This window comes from Chrysochloris asiatica, unplaced genomic scaffold (genome assembly GCF_000296735.1).
Source record: "Chrysochloris asiatica unplaced genomic scaffold, ChrAsi1.0 scaffold00116, whole genome shotgun sequence".
Taxonomy (NCBI): domain Eukaryota; kingdom Metazoa; phylum Chordata; class Mammalia; order Afrosoricida; family Chrysochloridae; genus Chrysochloris; species Chrysochloris asiatica.
This window is the reverse complement of record NW_006408634.1, coordinates 9676251-9693905: the sequence shown is the minus strand read 5'-3', so window position 1 is coordinate 9693905 and position 17655 is coordinate 9676251. Positions and strand designations below refer to the sequence as shown.

General features: G+C 46.6%; 1 protein-coding gene across 1 annotated transcript in view; it reads left to right on the top strand.

The window, feature by feature from the left end:
- Positions 1 to 1669: 1669 nt before the first annotated feature.
- Positions 1670 to 17655, top strand: part of ARHGAP35 (Rho GTPase activating protein 35) — an 84169-nt gene continuing 68183 nt past the window's right edge. Inside the window, exon 1 of the mRNA XM_006868243.1 lies at positions 1670 to 5356. Within this exon, the coding sequence (XP_006868305.1) occupies positions 1670 to 5356 (3687 nt within the window). The remainder of the gene's footprint in view (positions 5357 to 17655) is intronic.

Genomic DNA, 17655 nt, shown 5'->3' with positions numbered 1-17655 from the left:
CATCTTGAGTCTCCTTTAATCTGGAACATCTACCTAGCCATTTTTTGTCTATAGTGACTTTGATACAGATACTTTTTTATTGTTGGTAAGTGCCGTCGAGTCAGTTCTGACTCATCGCGACCCTGTATGAAGTTACTGAGGTGGTACATCTTTGTGGGAGCAGAAAGCCTCATCTTTGGTGGGCTCAAACCGCCAACTAGTATGTTGTTGTTAAGTGCCATCGAGTCAGTTCTGACTCATAGCGACCCTGCATAGGGTTTCTGAGTCTGTAAATCTTTACTGGAGCAGAAAACCTCATCTTTCTCCCATGCAACAGCTGGTAGTTTCAAACTGCTGACCCTGAGGTTAGCAGCCCGATTCATAACCACTACTCTATCAGAGCTCCTTACCAACCTTATATAGGTGCATTTAAAACACAGAGCTCCTCCCTGGTTTATTATGTGAACGTTCCTCATTTTGTGTCTGTCCCACCTTGTGGTTATGGTTGCACTGAGATGGTGTGTCCCAGGCTGTCATCCTCTGTAGTGGTGCCACTTCCTCCCTAGCCTGTCACATCGGGAGGCATGAAACTGACCTTCTGTCTGTCACTGGTGATGTTCATTTTGAGCACCTGGTCAGTGTTACACAACTTCTCCATTGTACAATTTCTGGGTTGTTGTTTGGTTTTGTTTATTTTTCTTTTCTTGTGCAGCTGATATGCCGTGTATTTGGAGATACTTGGATTCTGTCTAATATCTTGCTCCTCATCCAGATTTGCACCCCAGATTTAGCATCCTTGCCTGGCCCAGTTGTGTGGACTTGTATTCTTCTTTTTTCAATAGAGTATATCATTCATTCCATTTCCCAAAACAAATGTTGCCATCAAGTTGATTCAGGCTCGTAGCGACCCTAAAGAACACAGTTAACACTGCCTCATAAGGCTTCCAAGGCTGTCCTCTTACTGGAAACAGATTGTCAGGTTTTTCTCCAGTGGCCTGGCTGGTGGGTTTGAAATGCTGACCTTTTGGTTTAACCACCAAGGCCCTTTTAAAGCTCATTACTGTACTTACTGGTTTGGGTGGGCAAATGGTCCCAGATGTGGCCAGTGGGATCCCTCACACCCTTATTTCAGAAGTGTGCACACTGTTTACTTACATGTTTTCCTCCACTAGATTGAAATTCTCTGAGGGTACCTGGACGACAGTTTTGTTCTCTGTAAGTCTTCACCCAACGTATGGTCTACTCCATTAGCTGCTTAGTAAATGTGTGTGTGGCACTGTAGGGTAAGTACTGAACTGCAAGGACAGCAGTGAAAATCCACCAGCAATTCCTTGGAAACCCCATATAGGGTTGCCAAACATTGTAGCTGACTCGATGGCATTTAATTAACAACAGCAAAATACGTGTAGAGTCAAAAATGAATTTTTGTTAGTTTGTTGATTATAAACAGGTTCTGAAATTATGCTAATGAATTTCCCTTTGGTTCCTCCCATCTAGGAAGCAATGTGAGCAACGTGGCGATGAGAGACAGCAGAAACTGACCTTGCGCTGGTTTGCGAGCCCTCTGGGACCCGCCACCGTGGCTGCTCAGGCAGTTGGTCCCCACTGATGATGCTAGGAAGCCATCAGCTCCTCTGGAAGACACGAATCTGATCTCGGTAGTGGTGGATTGTGGCAGGATGTGTGGACGATGATGATGGCAAGAAAGCAAGATGTCCGCATCCCCACCTACAACATCAGCGTGGTGGGCTTGTCTGGGACGGAGAAGGAGAAGGGCCAGTGTGGCATTGGGAAGTCTTGTCTGTGTAACCGCTTTGTGCGGCCCAGTGCTGACGAGTTCCACTTGGACCACACCTCCGTCCTCAGTACCAGTGACTTTGGGGGGCGCGTGGTCAACAATGACCACTTCCTCTACTGGGGAGAAGTCGGCCGTTCTCTGGAGGACTGTGTGGAATGTAAGATGCACATCGTGGAACAGACAGAGTTTATCGATGATCAGACTTTCCAACCTCACCGGAGCACGGCCCTGCAGCCCTACATCAAGAGAGCGGCCGCGACCAAGCTCGCCTCTGCTGAGAAGCTCATGTACTTTTGCACTGACCAGCTGGGGCTGGAGCAGGACTTTGAGCAGAAGCAAATGCCAGATGGAAAGCTGCTGGTGGATGGATTTCTGCTTGGTATCGATGTGAGCAGGGGTATGAACCGGAGCTTTGATGACCAGCTCAAGTTTATCTCCAATCTCTACAATCAGCTTGCAAAAACAAAAAAGCCCATCGTGGTGGTCCTGACCAAGTGTGACGAGGGCGTCGAGCGGTACATTCGAGACGCACACACTTTTGCCTTAAGCAAGAAAAACCTCCAGGTTGTGGAGACCTCGGCCAGGTCCAACGTGAACGTGGACTTGGCTTTCAGCACCTTAGTGCAGCTCATTGACAGAAGCCGGGGGAAGATGAAAATCATTCCTTATTTCGAGGCCCTCAAGCAGCAGAGCCAGCAGATTGCCACAGCAAAGGACAAGTACGAGTGGCTGGTGAGCCGCATTGTGAAGAACCACAATGACAACTGGCTGAGTATCAGCCGGAAGATGCAGGCCTCAGCAGAATACCAGGACTACGTCTACCTGGAGGGGACTCAGAAAGCCAAGAAGTTGTTTCTGCAGCACATCCACCGTCTCAAGCACGAGCATATTGAGCGCCGGAGAAAGCTCTACCTGGCTGCCCTGCCACTAGCCTTCGAAGCCCTTATACCCAATCTGGATGAAATAGACCACCTCAGCTGCATAAAAGCCAAAAAGCTCTTGGAAACCAAACCAGAGTTCTTAAAATGGTTTGTTGTACTTGAGGAAACACCATGGGATGCCACCAGTCACATTGACAACATGGAAAACGAACGGATTCCTTTTGACCTAATGGACACTGTCCCCGCCGAGCAGCTGTACGAGGCCCACTTAGAAAAGCTGAGGAACGAGAGGAAAAGAGCTGAGATGAGAAGGGCCTTTAAAGAAAACCTGGAGACCTCGCCCTTTATAACGCCTGGCAAGCCTTGGGAAGAGGCCCGCAGTTTCATCATGAACGAAGATTTCTACCAGTGGCTGGAAGAGGCCGTGTACATGGATATTTATAGCAAACACCAAAAGCAGATAATAGACAGGGCCAAGGAGGAGTTTCAGGAGCTGCTGCTGGAATGCTCTGAGTTGTTTTATGAGCTGGAACTGGACGCCAAGCCCAGCAAGGAGAAGATGGGTGTCATTCAGGATGTCTTGGGAGAGGAGCAGCGTTTCAAAGCTCTCCAGAAGCTCCAGGCAGAACGCGATGCTCTGATTCTGAAGCACATCCACTTTGTGTACCACCCAACCAAGGAAACGTGCCCCAGCTGCCCAGTCTGTGTGGACGCGAAGATCGAACACCTGGTCAGTGCTCGGTTTATCCGGCCACCTGACCGGAACCAGAAGAATTCTCTCTCTGACCCCAACATTGATAGGATCAACTTGGTTATCTTGGGCAAAGATGGCCTTGCCCGCGAGTTGGCCAATGAGATCCGAGCTCTTTGTACCAACGATGACAAGTATGTGATCGATGGTAAAATGTACGAACTTTCCCTCAGGCCCATTGAGGGTAATGTCCGGCTTCCAGTGAACTCTTTCCAGACACCAACATTTCAGCCCCATGGCTGCCTCTGCCTCTACAACTCGAAGGAGTCTCTGTCCTATGTTGTGGAGAGCATCGAGAAGAGTCGAGAGTCCACGCTCGGCCGGCGAGATCATCACCTGGTACATCTCCCCCTGACACTGATTCTGGTGAACAAGAGAGGAGACACCAGTGGAGAGTCCCTGCATAGCTTAATCCAGCAGGGCCAGCAGATCGCGAGCAAACTCCAGTGTGTCTTTCTTGACCCCGCCTCGGCTGGCATTGGCTATGGACGCAACATTAATGAGAAGCAAATCAGTCAAGTTTTGAAAAGCCTTCTGGACTCAAAGCGAAATTTAAACCTGGTCAGCTCTACTGCTAGCATCCAAGAGCTGGCTGACGTCGATCTGCGCATCGTTATGTGTCTGATGTGTGGGGACCCTTTCAGTGCCGACGACATCCTCCTTCCTGTTCTCCAGTCCCAAACCTGTAAGTCCTCCCACTGTGGGAGCAGCAACTCGGTGCTACTTGAACTGCCCATCGGACTCCACAAGAAGCGCATCGAACTGTCTATCCTTTCCTACCATTCCTCATTTAGCGTCCGGAAAAGCCGGTTGGTTCATGGGTACATTGTGTTTTATTCCGCCAAACGGAAGGCCTCCCTGGCCATGTTGCGTGCCTTTCTCTGTGAAGTGCAGGATATCATCCCTATCCAGCTCGTAGCACTCACTGATGCCGCCATCGACGTCCTGGACAACGATGTCAGTCGGGAACAGCTGACGGAGGGCGAGGAGATCGCGCAGGAAATTGACGGGAGGTTCACCAGCATCCCCTGCAGCCAGCCCCAGCACAAACTAGAGCTCTTTCACCCCTTCTTTAAAGACGTGGTGGAGAAGAAGAATATCATTGAGGCAACGCACATGTACGACAACGCTGCCGAGGCTTGCAGCACCACTGAGGAGGTGTTCAACTCCCCCCGGGCAGGCTCACCGCTCTGCAACTCAAACCTGCAGGATTCCGAAGAGGACACCGAACCCCTATCCTACAGCTTATTCCGAGAAGACACGTCGCTTCCCTCTCTGTCCAAAGACCATTCCAAGCTCTCCATGGAACTAGAGGGCAATGACGGGCTGTCTTTCTTCATGAGCACCTTTGAGAGTAAACTGAACAACAAAGTACCTCCACCAGTCAAACCAAAGCCGCCCGTCCATTTTGACATCACCAAGGCGGGCGATCTGTCCTATTTAGACCAAGGCCATCGAGACGGGCAGAGGAAGTCTGTGTCTTCCAGCACCTGGCTTCCTCCAGATGGGTTTGACCCTTCGGATTACGCTGAGCCCATGGATGCCGTGGTCAAGCCAAGGAATGAAGAGGAAAACATCTATTCGGTGCCTCATGACAGCACCCAAGGCAAAATCATCACCATTCGGAACATCAACAAAGCCCAATCCAATGGCAGTGGGAATGGCTCAGACAGTGAAATGGACACCAGCTCCTTGGAGCGAGGCCGCAAGGTGTCCATCGTGAGCAAGCCAGTGTTGTACAGGACGAGATGCACCCGCCTGGGGAGGTTTGCTAGTTACCGAACCAGCTTCAGTGTGGGCAGCGATGACGAGCTGGGGCCCATCCGGAAGAAGGAGGAGGACCAGGCCTCCCAAGGTTACAAAGGGGACAATGCCGTCATTCCTTATGAGACAGATGAAGACCCGAGGAGAAGGAATATTCTTCGCAGTCTCAGGAGGAACACTAAGGTAAGGCCAGTGCAGAGATGAGTCAGAACCCTGGGAGTGTCTCACAGTGTTTCCAGGAGAGCTCAGTGATTGATGATGGTGATGTTCAAGGACACCTTACTCTGTGTGTGTGTGTTCACTCATTGTGTGACCAAGCATAACGAAGTTAGCAGCGTCTTAGCTACTGCTGGCAGCCTTTAAGAAATCAGGACCTTGGATAGTTTTGAGTTGCCTTGTCTAAAACCATAGTTCATTAATTACCAGAATGAGCTGATCAGTGTCCTGACAGGTAGCCAGGCCTCTGTTGATATGCTTGCTCGCCCATCCTTGACTACATCAGAATCCAGAGTCTCCTGCTGTGAAAGATAGATACATTTTGTTTGTAAGGAAGGGTAAAGTGGTTGGTGAATGTGGCAGCATTTTAGATTGCCCTATTTTATTCCCTTCTAATAACAAGCATGTATAAATAACGCACCCACGGAGAATGCCTGGGAATGATGACCTTTAGGGAAACAGTTCTGGCAAGGCACATGCGTTATCTGTGAGAAAATTTGGTTGTGGACAGTTGGACGATCATTTCATTTGTACACGTGAGTCAGTGAAGGAGCGTCCAGTACAGGAATGAGATGTAAAACTCTTGGATCTTGTCTTCTTCCCAGATGAATTAACATAGATTCAGGAGAGTGAAGTGATAATGCCTAATATTAGCGAAGCTTGCCTTTTAACTTTTAAATAAAATATAAAGTGCTTCCCCCACTCCCCTGAAACGGTAAGGCTTGCCACTGTGAGTCATAAACTCGTCTGCCCAGGTGTGTGAGATTGGAGTGCGCCCATTATCATTGTTGTGTCCGTAAGTGAGTCCCTGTCATGTTCCGTGAGAGCCAGGCGTTTTATGTCGGGACCACAAATAATGCAGAGAAAGAGAAAGAAACTGCGGACTAGCTGGTCTGCTCTGTTGGATTAAGGGATCTTCCCACGTGCAGCCACAAGCAAGGCCTCTTGTCTGGTGGAGAATTGCACTTTGCAGGACCCAGATCTGGAAGCAGCAGACATTCAGTCCCTAGCCTTAGGTTTTGAGATAAAAACAACATTTCTCAACTTGTCCCTTTTCTCTTCATTTAGCCTGGGGAGAAGTCTGTGTTGTGTTTCAGAGAAAGGCTTCTTGGTGAGACACTGCTACGGTATCTCCTACCCAAGAACTGTGTGGAGCTCTGGTAGTATAGTGGTTAGATGTTCAACCCATACAGCAGCCCCACCTGGTTAAAGATGACAGCCTAGGAAATCTTACCGTATGGGGTCGCTGTGAGTCATAATTGACTCAATGCATCCAGCAGCAATGAACCAACCTGACAAGAGACAGACTGTCCACTTGACATCGAAAGCATTTGCTCCTCTCCCTGTCGTGAAATAGCAGAGGATTCCAGGGCCCTTTGGAGAGAAAAGTTGCATAAAACTTAAAGTTGTCGCAAAACAAAACAAAAAAATCCGAAACCCCCAAATCAAAACTGTGACTTTGGAGTCGACTCTGGCTCATAGTACCCCAACAGAACCATGGAACTGCCCCTTAGGGCTTTCAAAACTGTCATCTTTGAGGAGTAGACAGCCTCACCTTTCTCCCTTGTGCGGCTGATGGGTTCAAACTGATGACCTTTTGGTTCGCCGCCGAGCATGTAACTGTTGTGCCGCCACGGCTTCTTTAGGTTCTTACGTTGTTGTTGTGATGTGCCGTGGAGTCGGTTCCGACTCATAGCGACCCTGTATAGGGTTTCCGAGGGGAGCAGAAAGCCTCATCTTTCTCCTGCAAAACAGCTGGTAGTTTTGAACTGCTGACCTTGCAGTTTGCAGCTCGTTTTGTAACCACTACGCTACCAGAGCTCCGTTAGGTTCTTAGAAGACAGACCAAATCAGAAGGGTCTGAAGTCCCAATTATTGCAAGAGCTCCAGGGTGTGCTGTCAAAAAGCACAGAAGCTAGTTCTGCAGCCACTCTGGGTTACAGAGCTTTTGGAGGTGGAGGAACGTGGCCCCATGGCCTTCTGGGACAGTGTCCTCACTAAGTGTTCCCTGGGGGCATGCAAAGTATACCCAGCCACCAGTGGCCAGGAGCATCCAGAATGTTAGTACCTGTGTTGTACCTGAGCACTGCCAGAAAGGGCACACTTAGCCTGTCTGTATGTTCTCTTCTCCCACCCTAACCCCTCCCTGGCACAGAGTACTAGGACTCCCATGCGCATCTTTTCCCTCTGGTTTCTCTTCTTGGCTTATTTTGCCACTTGGATGTCTTGATCTGTCGCTTATGCTTTGTTGACCAAACGTCGCCCTTATTTAGGGAGCCAGAAAATGACCTGACCTGCCTCCCAGGACTGTCCCAAAGCTCTTCTGTCAAACAATTCTGGAATCCCAACACCGAACAATGCTGACTCTCTTCTCTCCTTCCCCAACTCCCAGGAAGCTCATTGCCAGAACAGCTGATCTAACCGCCTGCTGCCAGTCTTCTTGTCTGCGGGGGTGTTTACACACCTGGGGATGAGGAAGGTGGCATAATAGCGGGTGGTGAATGAGAACGTTTTCCTGACTTCTGGCTGTGTATTTAATACTTGTTGAAAGTGGTGTTTTGAAGACAGGTTCCCAAACAAGCCAGGGTTTAAGAAACACACACGTGGGTTCTGTGGAAACCTTACTGCTGAGTACTGTGAGTGTCTTAGCTGTGCCCAGGCAAGAAGTGGTGACCCCCCGGGGCCACACCTCTTCAAGTCAGGTCAAACCCATACCTGGGGCCCTAGAGCAATCATGTGCCAGAAGTCAGCAGCTCAGTGTCCTCTCCGTAGAGTGAGTGAAAGGTGAAATTGTCTTTTCCTGCCTTGGAAAGGCACGTAGTTGTAGCACAGCCCAGTTCTCCACACCAGGGGAGCAAAACCTCTACTGTCGAGTTGATCCCAACTTAGACCAACCCAATAGAACAGAGTAGAACTGCCCTCTAGGGTTTCAGTGGTTGTAAGGAGCTCTGGTAGTGTAGTGGGTTATGTGTCTGGTTGCTAACCTCCAGGGGAGAAAGATGAGGCTTTCTGTTTCCACAAAGATATACAGTCTCGGAAACCCTGTACAGGGTCGCTATGAGTCGGAACTGACTCCACAGCACACAACCACCACCACCACCAAGTCTTTATGGAAGCAAGTGGCTGGTGGGTTCGAACCACTGGCCTTTTATTTAGCAGCCCAGTGCTTCACTTTGCTGCTGTTAAGAACACAGACTAGCCCTTGTTTTACTGCAAAAGCCAAATCCCATTGAGGCAGAGAATGCTAAGCCAGCCCCTGTGTGTGGGGGGGGGGTGGAGGGGGGGATTTGGCCTTTGATTTTTGTTGGCATGACAAAGCCTTTGATTTGATTTGAAGATACTGATTTGAAGTGAGGGAGGAGCCACATGCTCCAATTTCGCTTGGTGATGAAAAACACAGAATGCCAGACACCACTGGGAAATGGCATTGATCTCACCTGGCCTTCAGTGCCCAGTTAGGGTAGCAAGATGTACTGAAAATAAGTGATCGGCCTAGAGAGGGCTGCATGTGGTCAGGGTGGAAAGAACCCATTCTGGGCATGGGGGCATGGAGGGGAGGTTAGGGTAGTATGATGTAATTGGACCCTGACTCAGGACAGCCTCCCCCAGCACACACACACACCCCGAATGGAATGCTGTCTGTTCCTGCGCCATTCCCGTGATTGTTTGGGCATCTGACTGATTCACCCCATGGGGTTTCTTTCCATGGGCTGATTCCATAAGTGGATCATCAGGCCTTTCCTAGTCTGTGTAGGTCTGGAACCTCTGCTGAAACCTATGCAGCATCAAAGCAACACAAACCTCCACTGAGAGATGGGCAGTGGCTGTGCATGACCGGAATCGAACCCAGGTCTCCTGTGTGGAAGGTGAAAATTCTGCCACTGAGCCACTGCCATCGTGGATTCTGGCAAAGTCTAACTGCTTTATAGGGTCTCTGAGGCTGTTACCAGTCCAACACTTAATCCACTGTGCCACCAGGAGTCCTTCATGGTAGTATTTAGGAATTCATTCTCTGGGAGTCACACAGTCCAAGTTCTCTACTTCCTCATTGGGTCTTTGGGCACCTGACTCACCTTTTCACACGTCCCTTCTGCAAAAGCAGAGGGGACATTAGCAGAGCACGTTCCCCATTGGGTTGTGAAAAATGAAATGAGGTAGTGCCCATAAACCACTGAGCATACTGTATGCTGGGTAAGTGTTAACAATGACTTGAGTAGGCCTTGAGAAATGAGTAGAATTGAAGAAAAGACTTGAGCTAAGGAAAGTCTTGAAGGTGAAAAGAAGCAAGTTGTATTCAGGGAGAGGAGAAAACAGGTCTGATCTAGTGAGGGACCCACATTGTTGTGGAAGTGTTCGCACAAGGTATTCCCTTGACTACTTCTCAGCACTCACCCCAGCAACTGCCCCAATACTTACAAAAGGGCTCGGCTTGGGGACCAGTGTGGTCTGGATAAAGAGCAGTTTCTCCTCCCCTTGGCTCATTTGCTAGATGGCTCTTGAAATCAGGCTGGAGTCAGAGCACAGGGCACCGCGTTGGTTGCCATCGATGAAAGCTAACGCGCTGACGCTCACTCTGGGACCCTTCCCAGCTGCACCCATTTAGCACCCCACCCTTAGAGTTGGGAGCCTTCCGCACTCTGCTGAATGAAATGGGAAATCTACGCTTGTGCTCCAGTGGGGCCCATGAATAGACACTTTGTCTGTGATGAGTTGTTGTCACACATGGTCTCTATCTCCCTGTGCCATGCGTTCTCAGAGATTTGATCAGGACCGGCAGGGTCCCAACTTAAAGCCAAGAAGCAGGCCAGGGGAGCCTAGCTCCACAAAATACGCCTTTTTTTGGTGGGGGCAACAGGGATTACTCAGTGTACTTAAAAGGAAGACATCACTGACTGTTTTATCCTTCTATCTGGTGTGTGCTCATTTTTGTGTTGAAATGACAACATAGAATGATAAAGCAAATCTTTCACCCACTGTAGCTGCCACATGACAGGACGACCTATTGAAAAGTGAACCAATTCAATCACGCATTGTTGGGTCTATAAGGCACCCAAGTAACCAGTTTGACAGTCTGTGTGGATGTGTTGGTGTCGTTGTCCCCCCTGTCCCCCAGTGAATTGGCTTATTTCATTGGCTTCAGTGAATTGGCTGGTTGTTAGAGCTTTGTGTGGACACAGCTCTCGTTTTGTAAGGCCGAGAACGGAGTTAAAGTTTCTACTGTGAATAAAAACCAGCTGGGGAATTGGACCGCTCGCTCCCCTGGGAGAAACGTTGCGTTTCAACAAGCTGAATGGTCGGAAATACGAGCTCTTTGTGACCTGCTCAGGAAAGGTCCTCAGTGTGTGCTTCAGAGAAGGCGGATGGCGCACAGTGAGCTTTAAAGACCAGTCGACACCTTGGCCTGAGAAATTGGGTGTGGGGGGAGGGGTGGGACTTTAGGATGCCCGAAAACACTTTTATCTTGGAAAAGAGGTGTATATTTTTTTTCCTCTTCAGAGAACCTGCTCATTCATTCACTTAGGAAAAGGGCGGGGGGGACATTGAATTCAGTGCCTCCGTGTTGCCTTAGTGCTTGCTGTATGCCGGGTTTTGTGCCCTGTGTATAGATGTGTGAGTTGACTGTCTCTAGGACGACCAGTTTGAAGCCCATTCGTACTCAAAGGGAGGCACATGGCACTAAGCAGTTACAAGAGAAGGAATTTAGAACCTCAAACATGGGAATCCAGGAAATCACCTGCCAGTGAGACAAAGATGCTGGCAGTGGAGAGCCAAGAACAGGCAGGAAACAGTATGGAGCTTGGAGTTGGCAGTCAAACCTGGCACGTTCCAAGAACCAAAAGATGCTTAGTGTCTTTTGCTGAGGGGGAACCAGGCCCAGGAATGGAGGGCTGGGCATACATGTGAGGGGCGTGGCACTGTAGGATAAGCACTGGACCACTGGGTTGGTTTGAACAACAAGGTTGGCAGTTCAAACTCACCAGCAGCCCCTTAGAAACCCTGTATAGAGTCACTATGAATCAGAACTGACTCGATGGCACTTAATAACAACACTGTGTGTTAGGAGAGGCAGTAAGCATTTTCATACCAGTTTTTTCAATTATTCCTTCTGTCTTTTTCCCATTGGTTGTACATAAGCATCCTCAGTAATCTTTTCTCTCTCTTTCTCTCTTTTTTTGTTTTGTAAATACAAGGGGGCTTCAAAAGGTTCACGGATTAAAAGATAATGGAATTTTCCATGAACCTTTTGAAGTCCCCTTGTATATCCGTCACACAGCTTTTGGCAACTCAACTTACTGGCAGCAAATAATAAAAATTGGCTGTGCAATCCTGTCCTTCATCAATGTGATTTAACCATTGCTATAAAATAAAACTGGTTCTCCACAAACAATGACCCCCTCTTTTCTCCTTCTTCCTACCCCTAGTAATCTCTATTAAACTTCTTGTTGTTGTTAAGAGCCACAGAGTTGGGTCAGACTCATAACAATCCTGCAGAGGGTTCCAAAGAGCAGCTAGTGGGTTTGAATTGGCAACCTTGTGGTTAGCAGTCCAGTGTCTGTCTACCTTACAGCGCCACACTAGGACTCCACTATTAGATGTCGGTCTCTATGTATTTGCCTTTTCTTGTGTTTTATACATATCTCTTAGGAGTCCTGGTGAGGTACTGTAGGATAACCTTTCTAACTGCAAGGTTGGCAGTTCAAACTCACCAGCTGCTTTGTAGGAGAACAATAAGGCTTTCTAGACCTGTAAAGATTCACGGCCTCACCTTATACAGGGTCGCTCCATGACACTGAGCTTTTTTGTTTGTTTGAGGTACCTCTTATCAGTCTCCTCTGAGCCCCGATAGCACATTGCTTAAGTGTTTGGCTGCAAACCAAAAGGTTGGTGGTTTGAACCCACCTGCCGCTCTGTGATAAAAAGATGCAGCAGTCTGTTTCCATAAAACGAGTACAGTCTTGGAACCCCTGTTGGCCATCTCAGCTCTCCTCTGTAGGGTCACTATGAATCGGAATCCACTCAACAACAGTGGCCTTTGTGGTTTTAACAAATCTTAATAAAGGTGCTTTGTTAAATCCTTGTTTTAGAGATGGGGAAACTGATACTCATAAAGACTAAACATCTTGTTCAAGAGCAGGTAGCCACTAAGCTGATGGATTGAGATCATGGAACCCTGGTCTTCTGACTTCCACTTCCAGGGTGGGGCTTTGAGAGTCCAACCTGCAAGAAAGATGGCAATACTCAGTATTCAGGCACACGTCATATTTGGACCACTCCGTCAAATTCAGTCAGTTTGCTCATTGCAGACCAAAGACTGATGATTTTCGTTAAAAGCCCCCTCCCCCCTCACTCCCCCCCAGAGCAACCTGGTGCTGTTTGTTTCCAGCTGCCGGGAGCTGGTTGAGTAGCAAAGTAAAAGAGCTGAGCAGAAGATTTCAAAGGGTGGCTCAAGAAGACAGAGTCAACGATTATAATAAAATGTGCAAGGATCTTGTGGTAGAAAAACAAAAGGCAAGAACAGACTTGACATTTCTCAAGCTGAAAGAACTGAAGAAAAAAATTCTTCAAGCCTTGGGTTACAATACTGAATGATTCTATAGGCAAAATATTGAATGGAATACGTAGTCACTACCAAAAACAATTGGTTTATATTCAGCCATTTCTGAAGGGAGCATACCATCAAGAACCAATGGTATTGACGGAAGATGTCCATTAGTGTAAAACAAGGGTCCAGGACTTGATGGAATGCCAGTTGAAGTGTTTCAGCAAACTGATGCAGTGCTGGAGGCACTCACTCATCTATGCCAAGAAATTTGGAAAACAGCTACCTGGCCAACCTATTACGACTTTTGTGCTCATTCCAAAGAAACATGATCCAACTGAATGTGGAAATTATTGAACAATATCATTCGTATCACACAGAATTAAAGTTTTGTTGAAAATAATTAAAAAGCAGATGCAGAAAACATGGAACTGCCAGAAATTCAAGCTGGATTCAGAAGAGGAAGTGAAATGAGGGTTTCATTGCTGATATCAGATAGATCTTGACTGAAAGCAGGGAATGCCAGAAAGATGTTTATTTGTGTTTCATTTGACTATGCAAAGGCATTCAGTTGTGTAGATCATCACAAATGATGTTATAAATGGGAGTTCCACAATATTGCTGATAACTGTATAGTTTAAATTAGGAAAGGTATGCATCAAGGTCGTTGTATTCTTCCACTATACTTATTCAGTCTGTATACTGAGCAAATAGTACAAGAGCTGGATTATACGAAGAATGAAGCTTTAGGATTAGAAGATGACTTACTAGCAATCTGTGATATGCAGATGACACAACCTTACTTGCTGAAAACAAAGAAAACTTGAAGCACTTACTGATGAAGATCAAAGACTAAAGCCTGCAATGTGGATTACACCTCAACATAAAATTAAAATTCTGACAGCTAGACCAATGAGCAAAATCATGATAAAGATTGAAGTTGTCAAGGATTTCATTTTACTAGGATGCACAGTCAGTGTCCATAGAAGTAGCAGTGAAAAAAAATCAAAGGAGCCTAGAACTATAAAGACCATCTATGAGAAACATAGGAGAAAACTTAGGAGCTCTAATTCTTGGCATAAATATATTAGCAAAAATTATTAAAAACACAAACAGCAGAAGACAAAATAGAATACTGGGACCACCTTAAAAATCAGACATGTGCATCAAAAGATTATACAGAAAGAGTGAACAAAGCCCAATAGACTGGGAAAAGCTTTATAACGACATACCAGTCAAGGGACTAATCTCAAAAAAATTTATAGGAAACTACACCTCTACAAGAAAAACGACACCTCTACAAACAACCCAGTTAAGAACTGGGTACAATACAAAACAGTAACGGCAGTCTGACTGACTACTACAAGAACAAGCAAGTTACTCGCCCAGGAGACACCAAGGCAAGCGGTCGAGTCCCCTCAGGGCAAACCCCCTTCCAAGACAGACTTTATGGGAATACACAAACAGACATGCGGTCTGACTGGTGACCACATTGGTCACCGATACGGGGAAGTGAGGGAAAAACAGCAATGAAGCTGCAAGCTAAGTCCAACCACGTTCAATACACTACTGTGAACCTGGATGGAGACCTGGTTAGCCAGCAGTTTGGCAAGACCTGAGGACTCCTAGGCCCAGAGTCAGTGACATAGCCACAGAGGACTAGAGTGGAGACTGAAGCATCTAGCTGATAAGAAGAGAGGGCATATGCACAAGAACACCCACACTTACAGATAATACCCACTTGACCTGGCCTCAATGACTGGATGATCAGAGCTCAACTAGAAGAAGAAAGAAGAGAGGAAAAAAAGGTAATCTGATAGAATTTGATGAACTTGACCTACACCTATGGATGCCGTAGCTCAAAAGAAGGAACAAATCTTTACAGCAAGGATTATTCCCACCCCTTCTATACACAGAGTAGACAGGGATGGGCAACTTGGGAAATTGGCTACCCAAAATTGAGGGTGAGGGGCCTACAAAGGCAAGAAGTGACTGGCTTACAAGCTTTCAAGAGGGAGCCTAGATCCAGAGAGTGTGGAGGAAGGTAGAATCTCCACTGAGTAGTATCCAGTCTGTCTGGGCGGGACTGATGAAAGGAGATGTGGATAGCACTCATGTGGTACAATAGTGAATAATTGTTATCAGAACTGACTGTGAGGGTTGGAAATGTAAAGGCAAATGTTTTGTAGCAAAAGGAGGGGAGTGGTTGACTTTGCAGTTCCAGAGCGGAGGGGCCTGGGACCATCAAGGGAGAATAGCGGAGTGGGGGACCATACCCAGAGAAACAGGGACTCCAGAGATGGAGGCAGAGACAGTGACGTGGAGAGATGGAGCGGCTGGAAACTCAAGATCCAGACAGGGAGAGGGGCTGTGTGCTAATGACCAGGGGGCAGGCTTGCGGGGTGTACCATTTGGTTGGTTGATGATGCATGGAAGGGATTGTAACCATGGCAATGAAATGATATAGGATGAATGTAAAGCTAATGCTCTCCCATGTAAATGATTACATATTTCACAATAAATCATTTAAAAAAAAAAAACCACAAAACTGGGTATAGGACATAACAAATACTTGACCAAAGAAGACATTCAGGCAGCTAAGAAACATGAAGAAATGTTCATGACCATTAGACGTTGTTGTAAAGTGCCATCAAGTCAGCTCTAACTCATAGTGACCCTGTGTAGGGGTTACCAAGGAGCGGCTAGTGAGTTTGAACCGCCGACCATTTGAGGTTCCAACTGACCTTGTGGTCCAGTGCTTTATCCTGCAGCACTACACTAGGACTCCATTGTTGTTAAGTGCCTTTGAGTCCGTTCTGATCCAAAGCGACCCTTATAGGGTTTCTGAGGACTCCATTAGAGAGCTGTAAACCAAAAAAACAACAATGAGATGTCATCTCACACTAGTATTAATAGCAATTAAAAAAAAAAAAAAAACATCAAATGTTAGTGATGGTATGGGGAGACTGGGACCCCCTCATACATTACTGGTGGGGACTAAAATGGTTCAGCCACTGTGGAAAATGGTATGGCACCTCTTCAGTAAGTTGGAAATAGAAATACCATGTGACCCAGCAATCCCTTTACTTGGTATGCAACCACAAGAAATAAGAGTGAGGATATGAATAGATGGATATATGCACACCAGTGTCCATCACAGCAGTATTCATTACAGCAAAAAGATGGAGACAGCCTAGATGCCCATCAATGGAAACAGACTTTGATACTTAACACCCAATGGAATTCTATGCAGTGTTGAAGAATACCAATGAATTTGCAAAGCACCTTATAACATAGAAGAACCTATAGGACATTATGCTTTGTGAAGTATGTCTATCACAAAAGAACAAATATTTTATAAGACCACTATTGTGAAAACTCAAGAAAAGATTTTTATACTAAAAGAAACACTCTTTGATGGTTACCAGAGGTAAGAGGGAAGGGAAAGTAATTCACTGGCTCGAGAGTAAATACATGTTAACTCAGGTGACAGGGAGGGCAATATACAAGAAGAGGGAGGTTGGCAGAAGATAGGTGAAGATGCAGGGAGACACACAAGGGCTAAAGGGAATAATCCTGGTGTGGAGCTGTGGGTTAATGCACCAGACTTCAAAGCCGTTTGAACTGCAAGGTCAGCGGTTCACACTCACCAGATGCTCCTCGGAAACCCTATACAGGGTCGCTATGGATCAGAACCGACTCTATGGCACTCAGCAGCAACAAAGGGAATAGAGGTAAATAGTGATACATACACAATCTTGGAACAACAGTGTCCTGTGTGTAGCTATGTGGACAGAGACACAAGATAAGTGGGTATGGGGTATGGGAGGAAAAGTAAGATTTTATATACAAATTGTGTTGGTTATGTGCCGTGGAGTCAACTCATACTGATCCTGTATAGGGTTTCTGAGGCTATAAATCTTTACAGGAAGCAGAAAGCCTCATCTTTTATCTGCAGAATTTCTGGTAGTTTGGAACCACTTTGCTACCAGAGCTCCATATGTATATATGTATATGTATGTATATTTCCCACAAATAAGGATATGAAAGAGGGTATTTGTACATGGTTAACCACAGGGAGACCTCAAGGTTGGCAGTTCGAAACTACCAGCTGTTCCACGGGAGAAAGATGAGGCTTTCTGCTCCTGTAAAGATTTACAGCCTCGGAACCCCTGTCCAGGGTCCCTAGGAGTCAGAACCGACGCCACGGTACTTAACAGCAACAACCACAGGGAGAGAGTGGGACAACTGTTGTTGCAAGGATGGGATTACAGTCATTGAGATGAAACAAAGGATATGATTTGTTGAATGTAAAACTGATGATCTTGTCTGTAAACCTTTACTCACTTCACAATAAAAAGTTAAAAAAAAAATTGAAGGTTATGTATTGCATCAAGCAAATCTGTTGCAAAAGATCTCTTTAAAGTGTTTAAAAGCAGAGCTGTCGCTTTGAGGAGTAGGGAGCCCCTGACTCAAGCCATAGTATTTTCAGTCATCTCATATGCTTGTGAAAGCTGAACAGTGAATAAGGAAGACCAAAGAAGAATTGTGTTTGAATTGTGATGTTGCTGAAGACTATTGTCATGGGCTGTCAGAAGAATGAACAAATCTGTCTTGAAAGACGTACAGGCAGAATGCTTCTTCCTTAGATACAAGGATGGTGAAACTTGTCTCACATACTTTGAACATGTGATCAGGAAGTATCAATGCCTGGAGAAGAATATCA